At 40.7% G+C, this 24,232-nt stretch overlaps 1 protein-coding gene across 28 annotated transcripts in view; it reads right to left on the reverse strand.

Annotated features, from left to right (window-relative positions):
- Window positions 1–15,542: 15,542 nt before the first annotated feature.
- The window catches only part of TSPAN4 (tetraspanin 4), a 413,364-nt gene continuing 404,674 nt past the window's right edge, over window positions 15,543–24,232 (reverse strand). For 26 of the 28 annotated variants that reach the window (XM_053981277.1, XM_053981253.1, XM_053981283.1 and 23 more), the window contains 3 exons: window positions 21,399–21,530; window positions 19,290–19,373; window positions 15,543–16,548 (listed from right to left, as the gene is read on the reverse strand). In XM_053981277.1, coding sequence (XP_053837252.1) covers window positions 16,480–16,548; window positions 19,290–19,373; window positions 21,399–21,530 — 285 coding nt within the window. In that variant the 3' untranslated portion in view covers window positions 15,543–16,479. Of the gene's footprint in view, window positions 16,549–18,159; window positions 18,248–19,289; window positions 19,374–21,398; window positions 21,531–24,232 lie in introns of those variants that run through there. The other 2 variants (XR_008437696.1, XM_053981258.1) reach the window with 2 other exon arrangements.

Below are 24,232 nucleotides of genomic sequence, written 5' to 3' on the forward strand. Positions count from 1 at the left end.
GGCCTCCTCTGTTCTGAAACCAATTGAAGACAAGGAATGGAAGTTCTACCAAGGTTCATTTGTCATATTAGCATTGAAAAGGTAGAAAGGTCAGAATGAGGAAGACTTCATTTACTTCCTCATTTCGGGACCCCTCCCCATGAAAGGGACCACGGACCCATTTCAAGGAACAAACTATGCATGCTTAATAGCTTTTGAAATGATTAGCATATGAAGCAAGGAATGGGATGTACCAAAATGATGAATATGTATTTGTATTTTGCATATTCAATTCTTGTGTGGATAAAAGGACTCTGTAATCATTTGAAAGGGGCGGTGTGTATTTGGGAGCTATCCCACACGCTGCCCGGTGTCGCAATAAACATACACTTTCTAACTTTAAACTGTTAGAGAGTTTTTGTCCATCACAGTTGGATATCGGTGCTAGATCAATATCCATATTTCTTTAATAAATCAACCCAGAGCATGTTAAGGCACTGGAACAGGCTCCCCAGGGAAGTGATAACAGCAGCAAGCCTGACAGAGTTCAAGAAGCATTTAGGCAAAACCCTCAGGCACATGATGTGACTCTTGGGACTGTGCTGTGCAGGACAGGAGCTGGGCTTTAATTATCCTTGTGGGTCCCTTTCAGCTGTGGATATTCTATGATTCTGTCATCCACTACATGCTGGCTAGAGCCTGCTGCTGAGCTGAGCAAGCCAGAGCAAAGTAGGGTCCCTTCATCACTGACACTGTGAGGGTCTTCTCAAAATCACTCACTGCAGAACAGTCTGTTGGCAACAAGCTGGGGTTGTGTGCATGTCCGAGTTGAACAGAGCACACTGTCATTCTGAGTGGTTCTGTGAGAACTGATGAGTTCTTCCCCTCAGCACCACACACTGAGGAAAAATGGCTTTGCTTGTAGATACAGAGACAAGTTGTTATGCAAAGCATAAATGGAAATAGTAATTTGTACAGCATGCAATCAGGTGGAGGAAATAACTACTGCAATAAGTCACAGAGCCACAGAGGGTAGCTTGATCTTTAAAAGGCCTGAATATTTTCCTAGTCATGATGTCACTGATTATACATTTCAAAGGGAGCATAATGGTGTGTTAGTCCTCCTGTCATAAGGTGAATTGTTACTCTGAGGCATCTTCTCTCCATCCTGACCTGGTCTTTCTGCAGGTTGTCTGGGTAAGCTGAAAAGACAAAAAGGAGCAGGGTCTGTAGTGGATCATGTTTGCAAAGCTAACCTTGTGCTTTTTAAACTTGCTTGTGTATATGCTTCAGGGGATATACTTCTCTCTTTCAAGACTGACTTTTTGGTCTCTGTGTTTGATGTCTGAGTAAAACTGCTGGTCAGCTTTTATTTTCAAGCTGTTTTCTCTGTAAGTGAAAGATATTTTTTTTTCCCTCTGCTGCCATTCAGTCACTGCTGGTGTTCAGGGACAATTGCTGCTTAAAGATTCCACAGGCCCCATTTTGCCATTGACTTGCATATCTGGGAGCTCATTTGTTTTCAAGGATTTTTGTTGTTTCTAATTAAAACAGAATTTAACAGTACAGCTCAGCTTGACTGCAGCTCTTTTCATGAATCTCAAATGAAAACATAATTCTGCTTCATCTTGTGTAGACTCAGCAAGAATAGGAAGAATAAAAAAAGTAGTAATGACTTTCTCCCATCCTGCAGGAAGTTTAAAATCATTTTTTGGAATGGAAGAGTAGATGTTGGTTCTGCACAATAAAAGCACTTCTGAGAACAGAGCTATGCCATGAAGTTGTGTAGCTTAGCCTTTTTTTATTAATAATGCTATTTTTTGTAATAAAAAAGGGTTTTAAGGTTATTTGCACAGGCAGCATTAAATAACTCACTTGGGGCTTTTCTAGAAGTAAATAGTAGCATCTGAAAGAATTTACTTCTAATTTCAGGGCAGCCCCAAAATAATGAAAGCTTTGCTTACTGTGAAGCATTCTACAGTGCAGGTGTCAGGCACTTAAATGTGGGCAGTTTCTTCCTGGTGATGGGGATGTGTTCCTCAGACTGACTGCACCCACTAACAGAGCAGGAGGAGAACGGCTTGTCCCACTGCCCATGAAACTGGTTTTGAATTTCTGGTTGTACTGGAGTGGTCTGGAAGTGCAGCATTGAAAGCACCAGCACCTGGTGTACACCTTGGAGTATCTCTCTATACAGTGCTTTTCTTTCACTGTAAAACTTTGCTTTCTGCCTGACAGTAAACCTGTAATGTTCAGCTGAAAGGATTCCATTAATAGCCCATCAAATGTGCATCACCCTGAGGAAGTATGTTTGGCATAGCTTCCAGATTACCTGTGTCCTGATAAATGTCTCAATCGTTTGCCATTATTATTGGAATAGAATTTATGGCAAGGAAAACTTGGCTTACTTATGAAGAGACAAGATTATAAAATAATTAATTTAGAAAGAAGCTGAAAAGCTTATTTTTATTTAATGAGTCATGGATTGTTCTGCAGATTATCAGAATAATTCCTTCCTGTGCTTTCCTAAATAACCCATTATTTTTCTTCAAGCTATTTTTCACCTCAAGTGTTTTGTTCATTAAAATGATTCTGTGTTTTTACATAAAGAACCATTTGTAAGCATTTGTAGTTGGTATTTCTAAAGACTGTCTTTATAAAATAGGTATTCAAGTATGGAATAGAGCATGAACACTCCAAAGTAGCTGACAGAAAGAAATCCCCTCTTGATAAATGGAAGAACATTTCATTATCAAATCTGTATTGTTTCAAGGATTGGCCTGTAGGTCTTACAAGGAGTTTGAATATAATTTATTTATTTTAAACTTTGTCTCACTGCAGACCTTACAATTTTCTAGCCATATGAGCCACTAATAAAGGAAGGACAAACATTCACAGAGTTCTGGGTCAATGTTAAACCCCCATTCCTTTAGAAATTTAAATCTGAGCTACTGACATTCTTGTTGGTAAAAAGCTTGGGGGAGGAGAATGGGAGACAGGACAAGCAGACTGCAGCTGCATATCACCAAACTGAGTTTTGCATGTTCAAGAATTAATACATGGGTTGTGTGTGTGTGAATGACACCAAATGCTGTGGTTGTTGTAATCCCCTTTTAATAAAGGGATTGACTTGCAGTACAAAATTACTCACATAATTCTGCATGCTGTATTATCTGTTCCAGGGGGTTTGAAGCCTTATGTGTTTTCTAGCCCTCAGTACCTCATTTCTTTATTGCACTTTAACGGCAGAAATTGCTTTTCTGAAATGTTATTTGTGAATATCAGGAATTGAAAGTACTTTGTTCCATACTGATGGCCCTGTAGATGCCATGGGTCAGGGAAATATGAGGCTGAGTCTCAGCTAAACCTCTGGCCAAAATGGATCCAAATGATAGTTTGCATTTCGAGATCTGACAAAATAATGGAACATTTTTGTGAGTATATTGGTTTTGCAACTACTTTCTTGGGCCCATGTGCTAGCCATGTCAGAGTGGTGTCCACTGGCATAGAGCAGGACAGGGTATCCACCAGCCTGTGCTGAAGTCCCTGCTGAAAAGCCTCAGGCAGCTGCTTGATGTCTTGTTTATTGTGTTTTACCTCAACACTAATTCCACTATTCTAGTTTTGATTCATTTCTAGATTTGTAAGTGTACACACAGACTCTAAGCACAGTGTTTCTTTCATGTCTTGGCAAGATCTATATTTTGCTCCTGTGGTGCAATGCCTGACCATTGTTTGATATCTGAGCTCATCTAGAAAGGGAAGTTGAAGTTTGTGGAGAATCTGATGTGACTCTGATTCCTGGCAGAGAGGTTTCAGCATGCCAGTCCTCAGGGGAATGATGATGCTGTGAAGAGAGGAGCAGGTCTGGTTCCAACAGAAAACTTGGGTTGAAGAGAAGGGTGCAGAGAAAGAAGGCAAAAGAATTCTGAGATCTGGGAAAGTCTTGTCTCCAGAGTCAGTGTAACCAGCCACACTGCTGTGATAGCACAGGCCTGCTTCAGGGGGCAGCAGTGCTTGCACTACAGATCTTCTGTGTAAGAGGCAAGTGGCATTTCAGCACCCCGTGGGTACTCCCTGGCTCCTTTTCAGAAGAGAGATCCTGAAACAGGACCCTCGTTTGCTGCTGACCGTTTTCCCAGTCACCATCTCTTCTACTGCTGGGTCTAGTGGAAAGCCTTAATAGTATGAAAATCTAAAAATACCAGCTAAAAGCTTTCCTGGTTTCTCCCAACCCACCCCAAGTTGTTCTGGATCTTCTGAAATACAAGAGGAAAGTAAAGCATCTGACTAGATGACCCCTGTGCCTGTTAGGTGGAAAATTATTTTTCAGAAAATCTTGTACTGGATACACATTCAGCTTATGCATTTTAGCCTAATGTTTAAGCAAAAACTATCTTAGCTGAATGCTTTTAAAAATAATGAAATGGAAAGTCAGAGAGATCAAGTACCAGACATGCTTCTGGTCCTGCTACATTTAGAACTGTTTGTTTTGTAGTGTAGCATTATTAGAATAGTGTGAATCCTACTGTGATCATTGTAATTCCTAAGCTGGCATTTCAAGGCCAGGAGAGAGGTGAGCTTTTGTCCTTCAGAGGTAAATCTGTGAAAGCTGGGTCTAGAAAACTGGAAGGGGGTTTGACTGTGGGGATACATGGGCTGCTTTAAAATTAATGGATTTATTACACAATTCTCCTGCTAGTTTGGGGACATTTGCCTTTATCTAATACTGCTCTGTCTCTGTATATATATGTGAGAAAATGTTTATCTTGTTTAGTGAGAAAATGTTTATCTTCTGCGTGCTGTTTAGAATTTCTCAAACAGAAGTACTTAAGATTAAGACCTTAATATTTAATAAGCTCTCAATTGTTAGAGAGCAGTGAGCCTGCCAGTGTGAGATTGGGCTGGCAGCTCAGTGGATTAATGGAAACATAGAGCTCGATTTAAAAGCCCTGAATGATAATCTTTAAATATGCGTTGGTATTGTGGTTGTGCGGTTTCCCTGGGGAATCATCATATTCTCTGCTTCAAAAATTTCACTGAAGACTTAACTGAAACTACAGCTCAACTTTGCCTACTGGGAAATCTACTTTCATTCCTGGGGCTTATATTCCTTCTGTGTACATCTGTACACTGAGAGAGTGATTCCTTGTGGGTTTTCACTTATCATATTTTTGCTGCAGAAACAGTTTTACACAGACTTGAAAAACTAAAATTGTAGAGTTGAGCAACTTTCCTACTTGAACAGAGACCTTGCTTAGGCTTTCAAACAAGCAAATATTGCTATTTGAAAACACTGAAGTGAAAACTATATGGACACTTGTGATATGTGATCTCAATAAAGTAGACAGAGGAAATAGTTTTTTTTTTAAACTCCCGTATGTGAAATTCTCTGGTGTTTTGGGTTCATGTAACCCATTTCAATAATACTTCATTCTCTGATAGAGATCTGTGTAGTCCCACTGCAATGATAGTGTAGACACAATGTGGTGCATTCTGGGATGTCCTCAGACAGATTGAAAAGCTTGAGAATTATAGGAGATTGCTTTTTCTCATTCTTATAAGAACTTTCCAGTCTGAAAGGTGTCTAGACTTTGAGTTGCTTTAGTTTTGTATACATTTCTGGGGATTATCTCCATTTCAATTTCATTTGCCATTTCACTTCATGCTATAAAGCTTTCAGGGAATCTTTCATTTCAGTGAGAGCTCACTAAATTAAAATGAAAATGAAATAAGCTTGCATCATCAGCAGTGAGAGTGGCAGTGTTATCCTGAATGTCTCTTAATACTTCACCAGAGCTGGTTGTGCATGTAAGGCACCAGGGTAGTCAGTTGTTCAGCACTAGGTCTGTGTAGCTGAATACTCTTGTGTTCTGTGTAGTTGCATTGATACTAAGAAAGCTTTTTCAGTTGCAGGATATTGTGCTCCATGTAACAGTGACAGAACAGCTGTGACAGATCACCTGTGACATGATCACCAGTTCTTTTAAATCATAGAATGGTTTGGGTTGGAAAGGACCTTCAAGATTATCTAATTCCAACCCCTTGACCATGAGCCAGGGACACCTTCCTCTGGATCAGGTTGCTCACAGTCCCATTCAGTCTGGCTTTCCAGGGATGGGATATCCATTAACTCCTCTGAGCAATATGTTTCAGTGCCTCACCACCGTCAGTGGCCTCAGCACCCTCAAGAATTTATTTCTAATACCTATTTCTTTCTCAGCCTGAAAATCCCAACTCTCTCAGCCTTGTCCTTATAGGAGATGTGCTTGAGCCCTCTGAGCATCTTTGTGGCCTCGTCTGGACCCGTTGCGGCAGGTCCATGTCCTTTTTATGTCAGAAGCCCCAGATCTGGATGCACTCTTGCAGGTGGGATCTCACTAGAGTGGAGTAGAGAGAGAATCAGCTGTCTCGACCTGCTGACTGCCCTGCTTTTCTTTCTGGGATGCAAAAGTACCTTGCCAGGTTCTGTTGAGCTTCTTGTCAACAGCATTGAACTCCTTCTCCTCAAGACTGCTCTCAGTCCTGTATTTGTATTTGTGTTTGCCCAGCCTGTCAGGGTTTGTGCCCAGCCTGTCAGGATTTGTGCCCAGCCTGTCAGGATTTCCCTGACTCAATTGTGCTTGGCTTTGTTGAACTTCCTGAGGTTCCCATGGGCCCGTGTCTCCAGCCTGTCCAGGCCCCTCAGGATGGCATCTCTTCTCTCCAGTCTGTTGTCTGTAGTCTTGCTGAGGGTGACTCGATCCCACTGCCCACATTGCTGACAAAGACGTTGAACAGTGCTGGTCCCAACAGTCCTCCTGGACCCCCAAGGAACACCACTCTTCACTGGTCTCCTTTTGGACTTGGAGAGTCACTATCTAGCTGGTTGCTTATCCACTGAGTGGTCCATCCATCAAACCAGTGTCTCTCCAATTTAGAGACAAGGCTGTTGTGCAGGACAGTGTCAAGCTTTGTACAAATCTGGGTAGGTCATGTCAGTCACTCTTCCCTTATCCACCTCTGTAAGCCCATCAGAGAAGGCCTCCGGATTTATCAGGCACAATTTTCCCTTAGTGAAGCCATGGTTGCTGTCCCCCAGACATATCCTTATTTTCCATGTACCTTAGCATATTTCCAGGAGGATCTGCTCCATGATTTTGCTAAGCAGTGAGGTAAGACTGATGGGCCTGTAGTTCTCCAGGTATCCCACTTTTCCCTTTATAAAAATGGGGGTTATGTTCCCCCTTTTCCAGTCACTGAGAACTTTACTGCACTGCTATATATCTCAAATATGATGGATAGTGGCTCAGCTACTTCATCCAGCAGTTCCCTCAGGACCTGCAGATGTATCCCATCATTCTCAACATTTTTCAATAATGTCTAAATTATATATAAATTCAATGCCACTGCTCCCAGGATTGATCTCCTGCTAGGCTGGAAGAACTGAAATTTGGAGGATGTAAGAGAAATCAGTGTCTGTACCCTTTATAGCTGTTGATGTGAGTATTCCTGTGCCCTTCACTAGCTTGGTGAACCTCCTGCACCTAGGAGGGGAATAGATGGGATTGCAGTCTGAAGAGAACAGGAAAGCAGTTGGAGCAAGACACAGGGCATGTTCTGAACGGGTTCACCACAGGTTTCATGGGATGCTGCTCTATCTTTGTACCTTACAGTGGGGAAAACCAGTCTGCTCAGGTCTCTTGTCCATTTCCAACCTTTTCTATTAATCTTAATTTATATTTTTTTCATGTTTGTCATTTTTATTTTCCCTTTTCTTCCTCACCTTTCCTGGTGCAGATATTTGGACAAATTGGAGTCCTGTGCCACCCATAGTAAAGACTGCTTGCATTGGAATATCTGGGTTTGGAGAAAAACACATGCACATAGATTTTTTGAATGTACATTAAGTCTTGATTCCATCAGAAACAAGAGAGTGTGATTTGCAGCAAGCTTGTAATTGTGCCAGTTTTTCCTGTGATAATTCTTCTTTGAAACCTGTGAGCACTTATTTCAAAGGACCTTTTGATAATGAAGATGTTTTGTGTCAGGGTAACCAGCTGTGGTGCACAGTCAGGACTAAGAAGGTGTTTAATAGGGAAGAACTTCATTGCACGGACTTCACAGGGAGATTTAAAACTTCAATTTTTATTAGCACCAAATATCAAGCAAGTTCCATGACAACAAGCTGTACTTCCAAGCTGGTGAATTACTTTGTCTAGGGAAAGTGAGTTAGTAATTATATGACATATGAATTCAGTCTATATACTCTCTTGTGTTTGCATTTGCAAATCCATAATTCCTTCTGTTGTGCACAGGTCTGAGTTCAAAATTTCTGTCCTTCCCCCAAAAGTAGGAGTGTTTTCAATCATGAGGTTTTGAGGCAACTCTGCCCTTGAGAAACCATAACTTAACTGCTCACCAGAATAGTCAAAGCACCTCTGGCTTCTAAGGGGATATATTACTGTTTCTAACAAATTTGTGTGTCCAGTTCCTGCAGCTGAGTTTACAGCATGAAGAATTTACCCAAAGAGCTTAACCCTGTACTTCCATACAGCCTCCCTGTTCAACTAATGGCAGCTTGCTTTCAAATGACATTAACTCAGGGGGCCATCGCTGGGGAGGGAGGGAGGCTGTGTGGTGTTCCGAGATTACAACAAAGCTTTTGGTGGCTTTGACTGTGATAAGAGACCTGGGATTGGATTACAGACTGAGAGGTGGAGTTCCAAAAAAGCATTAGAATCAGCTCCATGCAAGAATGCTCTTTACCTGGAGTATTTGCAAATGCTTCATCCTAATTGAGCTTGCAAACAGCTCTAACTCCCTTAAGGGTGGGAGAGGGTTTGTTCCTTGAGAAATGACAGCCTGAAAATGAGAGATCTGAGAATTACAAAAACACACTTTTACACTTTTTTTTTTTTTTTTTTAGAATAGAAGTTATCTTGGACAGTTGGGCTGCCACAGTACAAACTGTGGGGATGTATATGCTGCCCCAGTCACCTTAAGAGTGCATGGGTGCAGGTGAGCATTTCAAAAGAACAAAAAATGCATAATTTCTAAAATGAGGCATTTTTTACCTCAGTATCCTGGGTGCCTATTATTCAAGCTGAGATATAATATCAGAATCCGTTAATTGCATCTGTGGCTGGTACAATAACACTGAACAAGTTTCCAAGGTAAACTGGATTAAAAAAAATGGAAAAAGAATCCCTGCAGCATTAGTCTGTCTGAAGCATGCTAAACAGCCAGTGACAGTTCTGCTTGATAACAGTGCTTGTCTAGCCATTTGCAGGCTTGCATCAAGGAACTAAGGACATTAAGAGCAATTCAGATTCAGTCACTACATAGGTCCAGAACCAGAATGCATGAATGTCTGTCACAGTACTTATTCTGCTCTATTCTGTAGAGACTGTGGTCTCCTAAATCAGTATGAAACCTGAATTTCATAAAGCCACGTAACATGGCACTAAAATTTATACAGTCAAATAACTGAATCCCCTCCACATTTGACAGACTGGGACTGTGACTGATGACATATTTTTGTGTGCAGAAAAACAGATTTAAATGGTAGAGGTGGAAGGGCTGGAGCAGTGATGGACTTAAACTTAAGGGCCAAAGAAAGGCATTTGTGGAGGAGGGAGATGATGAGGTGCAACTGAATAGACTTTGAGAAACCAATTCCCAAAATCCCTGTATTTCTCCAGTAATATTTAGTTAATCTTTAGGATGAATGCTTTACACCTGAAACTCTTGTCACTGTCCATATGAGACACAGACTTATGCAATATACATTAACAGTTGGGAGGTTTTTATGCTGTACTTTCCTTTCTATAGATTTTTTTCTATGTCTTTAATTATATACAGTTCCATGTTTTATTTTGTTGCCTGTGATTTGAACTATACTCTGTAAGAGCAGTGCCATGGGGATATAAGGGGGGAAGTTTATAGTGGATAATTATCCCATCCTTTCAAATTATTCTTTAATTGCAAGTACAGGGAAGTCTCTGTTAAGCAATTCTGTAGTAACAAAATATTCTGCTCTGCCTAAATGATTTCTGCATAAAAGATACCTGGGGCTTGTTTGAGAAATCAGTTCAATGATCAGCTATTTCCTCATTAAAAACCCCCATCCTAAGACATAGAACCTCTGTTTAGCTGTCTAACACACACTGGTGTATATTTGGTAGTGAATGTTTTCTAGCTCTTGGAGGGAAGAATGTAAACTGAGCTCTTCTTGCAGGTCAACAAACCCTAGGATTTCTAGTGAACAGACAGTATTTCCACAGGGAAACAGTTTATTACAGAGGGAGATAAGGAAGCAAGGCCTAGGGGAAAGTGACCTACCGTAGACAACTAATAGGATTTCAGAAAAACAGCCTTTCAAATGGCATTTGCCAGATGAGTTATTAATGACAGATTTCTTATTTGTTTGGGTTTTTAGCATGGTAAGGTAAGAAACATAGGGCTCTGTGTTTTGCACTTTTAATGTGTCAAGACAAAACTTTGGATGAAGCTTCATAAGCTGCCCTTAAATTTCTTTGAAAATTATTGTCATGCAGACAGAAAGTACTTTGTTTTACGCAGCCAGAATAATCAGCTAAGCCTAATATTTCCAGGTTGTGTTAAGTGTACTTTGGAAAAATAACATATTGTGGGGTGAAATGCTCATCTAGTTGTTGATTAAAGTAGGAACAGCTCTGTCTATGCCAACATGTAGTATGAAAGCAAAGACAAATGGGATAACTACTGGGGGAAGGTACACTGGGCTTAGTTGTTTGAAACAACAGGATCTTAAAAATCAATAGGGTACTTAATTACCCAGGGTTAAGCTCTACTGGAAAGGCAAATTAAGCTGTAAAGGTAATACTGCTGCTCTGAGCCCATGTATTTCTGTAAGCATCATTAAGTTATCATTCTTGGAGTACAGAACCAATGGTCAGTAAATGAAATAGAAAGGCAACGTAAAAATCCATGTAAGAAGGATTCTTTTAAATGCAACATGAAGAAATTGTGAAATTCACTGCTATACTGCAAGACTAAAGTGTAAAGTTTCATGAAGTCAGAAAGGGATTAAAGATAGATGTGGTTGATGAGACCATCTAGTGGTGCACTTAAAGGGGTTGAGACAATTCAAGTAATGTAAACATCTCTCCTAAAGTGAGGGAGCTGTAAGAAACTTCCATCAAATATGTGGGTTATCCCTTATGATGCTTCCTGCAATAACCTCTAAAACCTCTGAGTCTCTACTTCTCCCATTACAATTTCAAAAGTACACTTGTGTTGTTGTTCAGAATGCACAGTTTAGAGTGAATTTCATTTGCAAAGGTGTTTGACAAAAAATTGGGTACAAAAAATTGTATAAAAAAGGCAGTGTTAGACATGACTGCAGATAACCTACCTGGCTAACCAGACATTCTTGTGATCTGACACAGTACAAGTTCCTAGTTGTTCAATTTAAAAGCAGTCCGGTGTTAATTTTTTAAGTTTTACTATGTAATTTCTGAATGTAAGCAACTACCTCGGAAAAAAAGAGAAGTCCTTCTATTTCAAAGTTATCAGTAACAGACAAGTTGTGAACACAAAATAATTTGGTTTAGGTCTGAGTATTTTTTTAACACTAAACCTCATCTCCCAGTAGTTTCTGAATTGTTATTGACTACCACATAATTTCAGGTTGCCTGCCCTTAAAAGGAAAGAGAGGTGTACATTCACCTGGGAATAGGTAAGCCACGTAAATAATAATAATAAATTTGTAAGGAAGGGTAGGTCAAATCAAAGGTAATGAGAAATGACAAAGAAGTAGAACACTGTAGGGTTTTGTTAAATTGCATACAGTATGTGTGTGTGTACTTGCCCACACACACATCTCTGGGTCTGTATACAATCACTGTTCAGCTTGTAGTGCAGTTGCTTATAAAAAATACAAAAGACATTCTGTTGTAAACTTTAAAGAATATTTAATAACTTTTAAAAAATAAAATGTATATTTTAAATTTTGTTCTTTATATGAATGCACAAAAATGTACCATTGTAATTGCAGCAACAAAATCCAAAGAACAGAGGAGACTGCCCACTGTGGTAAGATACCAGTGACAAGGGACGAGAATTCACAATGGAATCCAAACCAGATTTCCCATGGCAAGTCCCAACGTGTTTTCTAACTGTCTAACTCAGTATCTATGCAGATCATTTACACATAGCAAATTCTTGCAGATAAATTAGAGTAAATAAAGAGTCTGGGTTTAAAATAAATGCCACAATCAACCGCTGGTTTCTGTTGCTTACCTTTGGTGCCACATTTACAGCACAACACCGAAGCCAAGGGGTAGATGAAAGGCTGTGACTTTGTCCATGCTGACAACCTCCTGTTCTACCCTGGGAAGCTGTAAGAGGCAGCCCAGTCACGTGTACTTAGTGTGACCAGTTCTCATCAGTTTGTCAGAAGTGAGAGTTTGGGTGGATTCCTTTAGCAGCCCTACTGCTGATGCAAGACAGAGGATTTTTACAACTTCTGTGCAGTTCCTTCCTCCCCATATTATAAATCCTACAATGCTGCATTTAAATGCTAATTCTTGATCAAAGAATAAACCTTTATGAGTTTGTTTAATTTGTGGGGGGAGACCAAAGAACTATTCATACAACAGAAACTGAAGTGAATTTCAGTGATTGTGAACTGTATGATGAGGAGCTAATTCTCTTGTACAAGTAATAATATTTGGCTGCTAGAGACAGTACAGGAAAATAAACCATATTCTATTAAATATGTGTTTTTGGGTTTTTTTTAAATAATTGTGAAAATGAAAAGCCAAAAGTATATTGGACTGAATCTAAAAAGCTAAATCCTGATGCTGCTGAATTCAGTAGGTTCAGTCATATGCCCTGTGTATTCATGTCTTGTTATTAAGCAGAAACAGCTGTGAGAATAAATTAGGAGTGCTCCTTTATTGCCTTTGGTTCTGTCTTTAATTTAAATGTATTGAGTCCTCGTTCATGTTTAAAGATAAGAAGTCACAATAATATAAAAGGCTTTACTAAAAGTGACAAGACAGTAATAGAAACAATTGGAATGACTTCTGTATTGCTCTGCCTGCATTCAGTATCAGCAGCCTTTCAAATGGATATTATGTACTACAGGTTACTTATATATAATCAACTAGTTTAATGTGTAAAATGGAACTGGCTTTTTTTGGTTTTGGCTTTTTTTTAAAGATTGTTGCTGTTACACATCACAAAATCTTCTCACCTTGTCAGCAGAAAAAGGATGCAGTGATCTTAAGAAAATATGGTAAGTCTGAGGCTTGTTATATGCAGTGTGTTCAGAGGTATGAAATTGGATTGTGCTGGTAATGCTGTAAGCACTGTAACAGCTGTTTGGTCTGTGTGGAGAGAGTTAATAACATCAAATATACAAAATAGTCCAGTTCAAATTATGAACAAGTTGCAGTAGCATCTCAGTTGGTAGTGGAAGAAGAGTATTTTAAAAATAATTATTAGCAGCAATATGTGATCTGGGGTTTTTTTGTTTGTTTGTTTGTGGTTTTTTGTTTTGTTTTGTTTTTTCCCCTAACCGTATGTTTTTGTTGCAGTGACTGGGATTTACAAAGTGAGTGTTGCTTATACTCTCTTTAGGTACTTATTTTTGAAAACCGAGGAAGTTTATCATGTGAAGACACCTAAACTGTGGAAAATGATTAGAGGAAACCACAAAATGTGACTTGTCTCCAGTCTGCTTCTCATACTTTGTTTCCACTGAAGCTTCAGCTGAAATCTAGAAGCATTCTCTAAGAGCTCAGCACATATTACTGTGAGACTCACAGGAGAAGGGTTTGTGATCTTTCTTTTCCCTATGCCACCATCAAGCAAATTGAAGAAAGTTGCTCTCTGTGGGAGTTCTGCAAAATGGTTTGCTCCCATCAACTGAACCATCATCAGCCTGCTGTCTCTGTGTTAATTTTTAATGGCAGGGATCACTACAAATAGATTTGTCTACCTTTCATCTGTCTCAAAAAAAAAAAAAATCAATGTTTTATGAATGTATTCATCACTGTGACATGCTGCTTTTCAGCAGTAGAAACTCAGAGTTGTCAGCAGAAGCACCCCTGTGTACAAACTATAAACCAAGGCAAGAACTAATGGTACAGCTAACCTGGAATTGTATCTATGCAGGTTAAGAAAAGAACAGAGTAGAGAGAGGGAAGGAACAATCTTACACCATCTTTTGCCGAGCAGGACAGTCTGCAGGTCAGCCTGGGCTCAAGAAGCAGAGAGCAGGGAGACTGTAGTGCTTGCAATGCAAGTGAGCCTCTTGCTCTGGAGTACAGGGCACCTGTATGTGGGCTACTTGCTCAGTTTGGGTATCTTTGGGCTTGTTTGCATGACAGTAAAATCCTTTAGTGGTGGGGAGGTTGCTGTGATAGTGATTGGGAAGCCACATAAAATGCACACAAGTAATACATTACTTTTATCTTAGTCTGCACAGCTAAATGCCCTATGGGGGTGAAATTTTGGAAGATAATTGCTCTTTTAAACACCAGACTGTCTTAAGCAATTTCCCAGAAAATATGGAGTAGCTCATGCCTGAGAGTGAGAAGACTGCAGGAAATCAGCAGGGACAAAAAAATCCCCCAAATCTAATGAGTGAGAGTGAATCTGTCAAATAATGCAGGTCCAGGAAAGGGTTAGTTATGGGTGTAAAGGAGATTGTTCAATAGGCTGTGATTTGGCAATTGCCTTTAAATCAAAGCACTCAAATGTCACTCAGAGCTGAGAACTGCTATTGTAAGCAAGGTAACTTTCTCTATGAGCTTGATGCATGCTTCCAGTCTGCAGGAATGGCTGCACTCAGCTTCCTGGGAAAACACAGCTCCATGGTCAGCTCTCTGCTCGAAGTGACAGTGGCTGAGAGCTCCTCAAATGCTGGCTGAAGGGAGCAGGCCATCTGCATTGCTCTGTTTGCCTGTTCCCTGCTGTGTCCTTTCCCTGGGTGCTTCAGCTTCTCATTGGCACACAAGCACTACCTGGAGCTGTTTGCTGGCATGGAATTATTTGTTTGAACACATCTGATTTTTAATCTCCTCATCAGAAGATGTGCATAGGAGGGTACTACATCAATTACTTCAGTTATCAATGAGTGGCTGTTCCCTGGTTAAGGAAAGTAATGGTTTTGATTTCTTGCATATTTCTGTGATTCCACGATATTCTAGAAAGTGTGGATTCTATTCTATCCAGCAGCTAGGTGAAGGAAAATGCATCTGAAAAAGAGCACTGAGAAGTGACTCCAGTTCTAACAGAGACTGATGTGTCTTGGCTGTTGTCAGTGTGCAGCTGGGAGGAAAAAAAAAGGTAAGCATAAAAGCATCTGAAGTCTTAATAACTCTCAGAAAAATGAGCAATGTGCAAAAGATTTTTCCTCAGCAAGGCAAACCCTATCATACCTGCAGATGATGTTATCCCAAAGTAAATTAATGAAATGGTGACATTCAGGGAAGGAACAACTGACAGCTTTGTACACATCTTCAAGCATGGAAATTAGTGATATTTTTTGGCAAACTTACTTGAAACAAGGATGATAAATAAAACCATAGTAGACTGACAGAGAGAGCCCACTTACAAGTTGTTTACTGAAATGAAGATACAGCTGAAAGTAATTACTTGTTTCCCAGAGGTATAAGTGATAGTGCTTTGTACAAGAAATAATACTTGGTTATTTCAGTTGGAATGTAAAATAGGATAGAAAGGTTTCCTCTTTCTGAAGTTAGATGCTGGGTATTTTCACCTCCTTTCAGAAAAGTATGTGTTTATGAATGTAATATATATAACATATGCAGTCAACCATCTCTATGCCACTGGCAATTAGGAAGTGAGGCAATGTCCAATATTGTTTTCTATTAACAGCCAGGATCTCGCTGTACAGATTCTGATTAAAAGCCTGACTTTGCGGCATGTAAGATTAAAAATACTCCTTTAAAACAATGTATTTCTGAAGATGATCCTCTCCTGGCTACAAAATCATCTTGAGACACTTGGAGGCAGGGCTGCTTGATCTTGACATTTTAGTTGTGTGCAAACTGTAGTAAAATTAGAATTGCATTCAGTCCTAGCTACTTGCTGAAGAACATTTGTTTTCTATGTCCTCTCTTCCAGGCTGGGAAATGCGGGAAGGCAGCCTGGCAGCTTTGGCAGAGGTTGCTTCAGTGCCATCTTTTCCTAACATGGGTTTGCAGTCAGCCCCTTGTAAGCAGCCTCTCTTGCCTTGCCACAGGCTATGGAAAAGGAGCCATTGCTTTTTTGGTTTTCCTCTGCTTAAAGACAAGGCTGCTTCTTACCTGTGCCAGTTCAAGTACTGACTTTTTTCTTTTCTTCCTCCTTCAGTACAGTGGGGTGATTCACAAAATCTTCAGAAAGATAGCATTATACACAGTTTATAGTACAAAGTGGGGAGGAAAAAGGTCAGATGAATGCGCATGAAGGAGATTTCTCCTGTGTCCTTTGGAGGAGAAGCAGAAAGATTGGGAATGGTATCTATGCACAGTAGGTGTCTGCCTTGACTACCTGACAATACATGGTCATTGCAAAGGTGAGTCCGAGAATCTAAGAGAAAAGAAACAACAAACAGTCATTTTTCAGTAAGTAAAAAAACCCTATTTATTGAAACAACAAGAAAAAAAAGGAGAAAAGCATTTACACCACTTTTGTTCACACACAGGAGGACATGTCAGTGCTTTTCCTGTCTGTTCATGTCCTTTTTCTATTCCTAGTCTGTCTGCCTTTTGTCCTTATCCATATTGCTGTCTTACGGAATGAACAGTGAGAGCAGGGGAGAGTTGATTTCTCCATCAGCACCAGATACTGGGAAGAGGTATATTGAAAAAAATTTGGATGCCTTTTGCTTGAAAATATTTTACAGTAGCAATCCACAGCTATGTGGGTACTCTGTGGGTGTCCCTGTAGCTGTTGTTTTGAAAGACATTGGGTTAATCCCTGGCCCTGTGGATGCTGTGGTTTACTTGACTGTACTTTACTTTTCCAAGTGTATGTGTGCACAGGTCCCTGTGGGGGAATCACTGGAGACTGAATATGCATTAATCATGGCCATCAATGCCTCATCAACAATGGATGTGTTTTTCTACTCAGCCTATTCAAAAGAAGCAGCAGGGAGGTGGGGGCTCTTCTCCCAGCTAAGCACTGACCTGTTGTGCTGCCTCTGGGGGATTACTTCATCAAAAGGGAATGGGGGAGAGAGTCTTATTTTCCTTCCAGCTGAAGTACCTATATGAATGTACTAAGTGCTTGTTACTTTCCCTTTCCAACACCACTGTAAGAGTTGTCACTGAAATGAAGGTCTGCCAGGTAGAAAATTTTAGGGTATGAATTCTGTTTTAAGCACTTAATTTGACCACTTCAAATTTAGTCTTGACATGAGTAATAGTTCCTGTTAATGAGTACTTTGAAAGAATATATGAATACACACACACACAATTATATTTATGAATAAAAAATGGTTATAAAGTTGTTAATCTTTCTCAAGTCTCACTCTTCTGCATTAACATCAGATTATTAGGTTTTGGTGTGCTGTTTATAGCAAGCACTGGCCTTTTGGAAGTATCCACCTTCGGGTACAGGTACGTAATGAAACAGTGGTGGCTAAACTTGGTTTATATTTTCAAGCATGCACAACTGAGAAAGATTCTTCTATTGCATGTGCTGTTATGTCCTTCAAATTATGTCACTGTATGATTCTCTAAGATGCTTAACATGGAAAAACTGCCACATGCTATGGGCCAGAACACAACTGAAACAGCAGCAAGAGAGGGGGCCCAGTTCATTTTAGGTGACAGTACACAGAAACTTCTGTCATCAGGTAGATTCAATCACACCAGGCAGCTGGAAGGCAGACTGAAAATCTGTTGTCTTCTGAGGTCTTTTCCCTGCATTGCATAGCATTTACTAGGAATATGAATTTGCATTTTTAAATTGTCTGAAGTGCTTCCTCCCATGCAAACTAGCAATGTCTTTCTGTCAGAAAGATAGCATTGTCTTGGAAATGTAATATATTTAGGGTATTTATGAGAAGGACTCTGACCATGGGCTGCTGGGGATTTTTAGTGTATCCTTTAAAGATACCCTAAATGCTGAATGGATGCTCAAAAGCTGGTTTGGTTTTTTAATCATAGTAATATATTAACAAGAGTCATAAATTGCCTGTCTGCCATATGATCTTCTGCTTTTTCCTCTAAGCATATCTGCTTATTATACTGGAACAAACCCCAAAACTCTATTGAATTTGGGCCTGTGAAACGTCAGGCATTTGCATTAATAAGTTGCAGCCAATAAATGACATATCAAAGACTTAGCTATGTGACATTCTGCCTAATCTGTCATTATTGGGAATGTGAGTGGAATACTGATCTCTCTCCTGCTGCTGCTAGTGGCATACCAGGCAAATTAAAAAAAAAAAAAAAAAAAAAAAAAAAAAAAAAACCAAACAAAAAAACCCAAACAACCAGACCAAACAACCATGAGTTAATTGTTAATTTGCAGTTACATGGTGTAAATTAGCTTAGCAATGCCATCCTTTGTGTTTGCATGTTGAGTGTGAGAGAGGGACAGCTGGAAACTAAAGCTAGATCTTCACTGAATTTAGGAAAGGGATTTTGAACCAGCCTGAGCTCCAGCACAACTTTAACCTGTCCTACTGGTGCTTAGACTGGCACAACCACAGCAGGCTGTGGTTGGCACAGGCACATAAGAGACACAGTGGTGGACAACAGATTCTTCTCTGACCAAAGTCACAGTGGAAACGGCTGCAACTCAAAAATCTGATAGGCAAGTCTATGCCAATCATAGTAAGGGAGCATAGGTTTATGGCAGGGTTGACTAATGGGTACCCCATCCTGATTTGTAATATACCCTGGCCCTGAGGGATGAGGTTGAAGACTTAAGCTGCCTCTAGACTATGCTGAAGTTGGCTAAGCCCCCTCTGGAGAATAACTGGACAAATACAGGCACCATAAAGGGAGTTCATCCTACCCTGATTGGGTGTCTGGAGTCCAGTCTCCCCTCCCAAGTACAGTTTCAGTCTTAGATAAACCATTTGATATAGTGCCAGCTCTTTGCAGTGCATCATAAAACACTGTGCAGCATTCCTAGTTCTGTGTGTTGTACACAGTATTTGAACTAAAATAAAACTTGAAGTACTTAATAATTTTGCATGATGGTAGAGGAAAAGTCTGCAGGATTTAAAACCTGCTTGAGCAGAGTATATATCTGAATCTGAGGTTACTTACTTAGTTACAATTAGTTAGGATTTGAAAATTGATATTCAACTGTACCTGCACCATAGCTGTGCACAATCCAAAGATTCCCACTGCCAGTAAGTTTTCCTGGAGCCATACTTTCACAGTTTCATAGCAAGGCTAAAAAGAAAAACAAACCAAGAATATTGTATTGGCCATAAATATAGCTCTACTCTCCCAGGAATATACAGTCAGAGAAAAAAAATGGATCTGACCTAGCTGCTAGGTAGCCTGGATTATCATTTCAGTGCTGGAGCAACTACAATGTGTTTTTGGGTTGAAGCTTGAATGTGGAGTACTAATCCCAGTGACCCAAAAAAGTGCACCTCCAAAATGCTGCATGAGCACTGCTCCATATAAATTCAGCCAGTAACTAAAAATAGTGTGCTGCTTTTGGCTGGGATAGTGTTAATTTTCTTCACAGTGGTGGGTATGGGGCTGTGTTTTGGATTTGTCCTGAACACAGGGTTGATAATCTGGAGATATTTTTGTTATCATTGAGCAGGGGTTACACAGAGCATGGTTTTTTGGTTTCCCTATTGAACTGTCTTTATCTCAACCCACTCATTTCTCACTTTACTTTTCTGCTTCTCCCCCTGATCCCACTGGTGGGAAAATAAGCAGGTAGCTGTGTGAGGCTTAGTAGCCAGCTGGGGTTAAACTACCACAAATAAACAAGCACTGGGTTTGGGTCCTCTTTGCCCTCTAAAACCCAACCAGAAGCAGTTAGAACCTTACAATGAGGCCTTCATTTTCTCCACGTTACAGGGAAGTAAACATTTCTTATAATACATAGAGACACATGAAACCAAACAGTCCCAGTGCAAGTGGCTCAGTAGCTGCTCCTGCTGCACAAGGGCCCATTTCATACCATTTTCCATCATTTCAAACTGCGGTATGGGCACTCTTCCATTATTTTCTTCATGCTTTGAATTCTGCAGTAGCTGCCACCCTGTTTTACTAGTCCAGTTTTGGGGAGGTGGAATTGGCCCAAGTGAAACCTTTCTTTAAATAATAATGTTTGTAAGACAACCTTGTGCAAAAACAGGGGCCCCCTGTCTTGTAAATGTTCATGGCCAAGAATCATTCAGCCTTCAGTAAGGGGTTTTTACATATGTATAAAGGAAGAACTGTTAATGCCCATCAGAAGCCAGAGGGTTAACCTGCATTGATTATCTTACTACCCTGAATAAAAGAGAAGAACTTTTCAGTCCTTAAATTAAAAAAATTACCTGGAGCTACTCAAGAAGTATAAGGAAGCTGTGTTTGATGTGAACTCAGCCTCTGTGAGTACCAATCCATGCATATGAAATCTCAATAGAAAGTGGCCAGGAGAGCTTTACTCATTGTCTTCCCAAACCATTAAAACCAGCAGAACTTAGTTATAATTCCACTTCATCAGGTGGCCTTACTCCACACCCCTCCTGTGTAATTGCACTACCTGTAATTAGCATAAAGAATTGCTGAGCTAATTTCAGAGACATATTTAGGCTCTGACTATCTGTTCCAGAAAGATCTTGCTGAGGCCATTGTAGGGAAATTATCCCATGGAGTTTTGAATTTGATTACAGGCAAGTGCAGAAACTCAATACAAAAAAAAAAAAAATGCTGCTGGCAAATCAGCGCAACAGTTCCCACTCTTCTGTGCAGTGGAGGCCCCTGAACAAGAGCTCCTGGTGGGAGAAGAGTGCTCAAGACCCTTATTGTCCTCTTGCCTCAGGCCTGCCTGGGATGTGATAAGCTACAGCTGCTGCTCCAGGGCAGGTGTGTGCATGAACCATTTGCCTTTATTGCTACCTGACCCCAGTAGGTGGGACACTAAAAAGGACATTCCTGCCATGTCCTAGCTTGATGTCACTAGTCTGTGCTGCAGATCAGTGTTGGAATGGACCTCTCTGCAGCGTGAAACAACAACTTAGAGCCTACTGAAAGGAAACCAGCTCATAAAAATAACTAAATAGGGGGTTTCACTGGGGGGTCAAAGGCCACAGCTAAACAGGAGCATTCTGAAAGCACCTGATGAAAGGTGAATTAGGATAGAATGAAGTGCACAGCTTATCATCTGTGCAGCCCTGCAGATGACTACTGCCTGCCCTTCACCTGGGCTGTAAGGTAGCTGCTGTCCTGTGCTGCAGAGCTACTCACCGCTTTCCACCAGGTCCCTGGGGAATGGAGCCCACAATTCTCACTGAATTCTAAGCAGCAGGAGTCTGGCACCCGGGTTGTGTTGTACACTTCGAACCAGTCCGTGTAGTTGGAGACTCCACAGCATCTGAACTGGAAAAAGATGAACCGAGGTGATACCATAAGTGTGATCTGTCACTAACTTCTGCCTGTTCTGACTTGCCTCCTGGAGCCTGACATTCAGTGCATTTTGATTATACCAGCAGAGGCTTTAAATTTTAAAGGAATACTTTAAATACTTAAAGGAGTACTTCCCCAGCTTTACCCAAACCGACCCTGTTCTCCACTCTTCTGTATTAGTTTTAAATATGGCCTTGTATGCAGCTAATGTTGATGCAAGAAGCAAAGGCCCCTATTTGCAGTGGGAAGATACTGCAGGTGCTGAAACTGGACAACCTCAGACAAATACTGAGATTGAGTTATTGACTGACCAGCATTATAACAGTTGTTTGCAGCTTGTCAAGAAAAAGGATACAGGTACAGCACCCAGGAGATGAAGACACTGGGATCTCTACAGCACACTACTTCTGAGATCACGCTTGGAGTAAACAAGGCGAATGAAGAGTAAGCTGTTAATTACTAATCACCTTTGAAAGTCTTTGCCAGTCAGCAAAAGGTATATTTCCTCCTCTTCTCTCTGTGGTGCAGTTCTTTAATGTCATCATCTAATACTGCTCTAATAGTTGTGTGCTCTGATAGTTAAGTGTCTGCCTACAGTGACACAGTGTGTGCAGAGATCACAACACTGTGAAATTGGAAGGTCTGTTTGACTTTGGTAGTGGGATGAAAGGTACAGAAACACACAATGGTAGAGGGAATGGCTCTGTGGCCATCTTCCCCTTGGGAACTCGTATATTCCTGTGATAGGAAGTAAGCTAGGACTCATTACCATATAGATGTATACACCATCTGTCGCTCTTATGCAAAAGCATGAATTTGTTGGGATTTAGACACTTCAGCACCAATGAGTAAAACAAGACAACACTGGGCTGCAGAACTGCTCTCTGCTATTCACAGTACCTCACACTTTTTCGGGGCTATGCCAGCCACCTACCTAGTCCCAAAATTACTTGCCAAGATCTTATTTTTTTAAATGTGATTTTAGATAAGCCTGAAGAGTATTTTTCGCATCCCTGTAGAGACCAGTTTTCTTGTTTCTGGGAGACTCATAATCATGCAGGTATCTGCATCACCAGGGCCAAAGATCTAATTGAGATCCTGATGTTTACACTGGCATGAGGGAGAGTTTTCCTTTGTTTTCTAACTTGTAGAGTTCAGGCTGTAGTAGAGTTCTAGTGTTCAGGTCTTGTTGCACACACAAAATGTGCCACTCCAGACCTATAGAGGGCAGAGGTGTCACATGCTGCCTCATGCATCTTATGATGCTTCAAGCACTCAGAAAGTACTCCTTGATAGAGATATTTCAATGCTCACAGCAGAGTTTTTCTTCTGTCAAGGAGAAGTCAGAAAACTTTCCTGGACTAACATCTATCCTTCCTAGTTTCTGCTCCGAATTTTGATTTGGTCTGTGGCAGGACTCAATCCTCCACTTGCAAATGTTTGATTTTTAAGTTTACAGGCTTCATTTTCTACAAACTGACATGAAACTAGAAAAAAAGTTTGTGCTTTTCTTTTTTTTCCTCTATGTTCCTGCACAGAAAACAGGATGTCCATGTATAACAGGTCCCAAAAGCGAGTAGGAGCAGCCTGGAATACATGGCATGCATTTGAGGAAGGCTGGTTTATTTGGAAATCTAGCAAGAAGAAGGTCTTGCAGGCTGTCATCATTAGAGTCAGGAGGCAGCTCTTTGATAGACAGCAAGAAGTGACAGCTTGTAAACAGCGAGCCTTAGAAGTGTGGCTCATCTGTGATGTAGAGTGTGCAGCGGTAAAGGCTGAGACATTTGAGTGATGTTCTGGCCAAACACAAGTGACACAAGTTTGCATAAATCAGAACTAGACTCCTTCTTCCCATAATAATGCATGGCTGACGGTGTCAGTCTGACAGACTAAGGAGATGAAGATGAAGCACAGGTTTTGTAGCCAAGTGTTCACTAACAGGTTGAGGACAGCTGCTCCTATGGGGCCTGCGAAGCAGGAGGTGGCTAGGCCATGAGCTAGGATTGGGACTCCAAAGAATAAAAATTCCTGGTAAACCACAAGGTGAGAATAGGAAGGGATGCAGTTGCAAGGATGAGCTGCAGTTGGACACAAACTGCTTGCCCACAGAGATTCTCTGTACAAGAGCACAGCAGACACAGCAATGGAAGAATGGGCTAAGAGAAGTTCAAGGTATAAATAAAGGACATAACACAGGATCAATGGTCTTGGGACTGGAAGAAATAATGTCTGTAACTATAAATGGAAGAAATATCTTTGGAAGACAAAGGAAGGATGAGCAATGGGATTAAGCAGCGGATGATCCATAGTCCTAATCAAGAGGAGGTGATGAATACAGCAGAGTTCTAACACCACAGAGACCTGAGAGTGCAGAAGCAAGGGAAGGAGCACTGCTCAGTGAAGGCCAAGTCCTGTGACTGGCATCTCTAGGGAGCAGGGGCATTGATCCATGCTCTAAGATGCAGGAACGAGGAAACAAGCAGCAACGAGATTGAATTGGTCACCAGTTCAGATCCAGCAAAGCGGTCCACTAGAAGCCAGAAAGGCAGGTAAGCTGAGACTCAATAAACTCAGAGACTTCACTATGGATGTCCAAGTAGAAAAGAGAGAGTGCAGGAGTGATTTTGGATCATGTGACAAGCAACTGATTTATCCCAGGTTGATGCAGCTGAACA

Source organism: Vidua macroura, chromosome 6 (genome assembly GCF_024509145.1).
Source record: "Vidua macroura isolate BioBank_ID:100142 chromosome 6, ASM2450914v1, whole genome shotgun sequence".
In the NCBI taxonomy this organism is placed as follows: domain Eukaryota; kingdom Metazoa; phylum Chordata; class Aves; order Passeriformes; family Viduidae; genus Vidua; species Vidua macroura.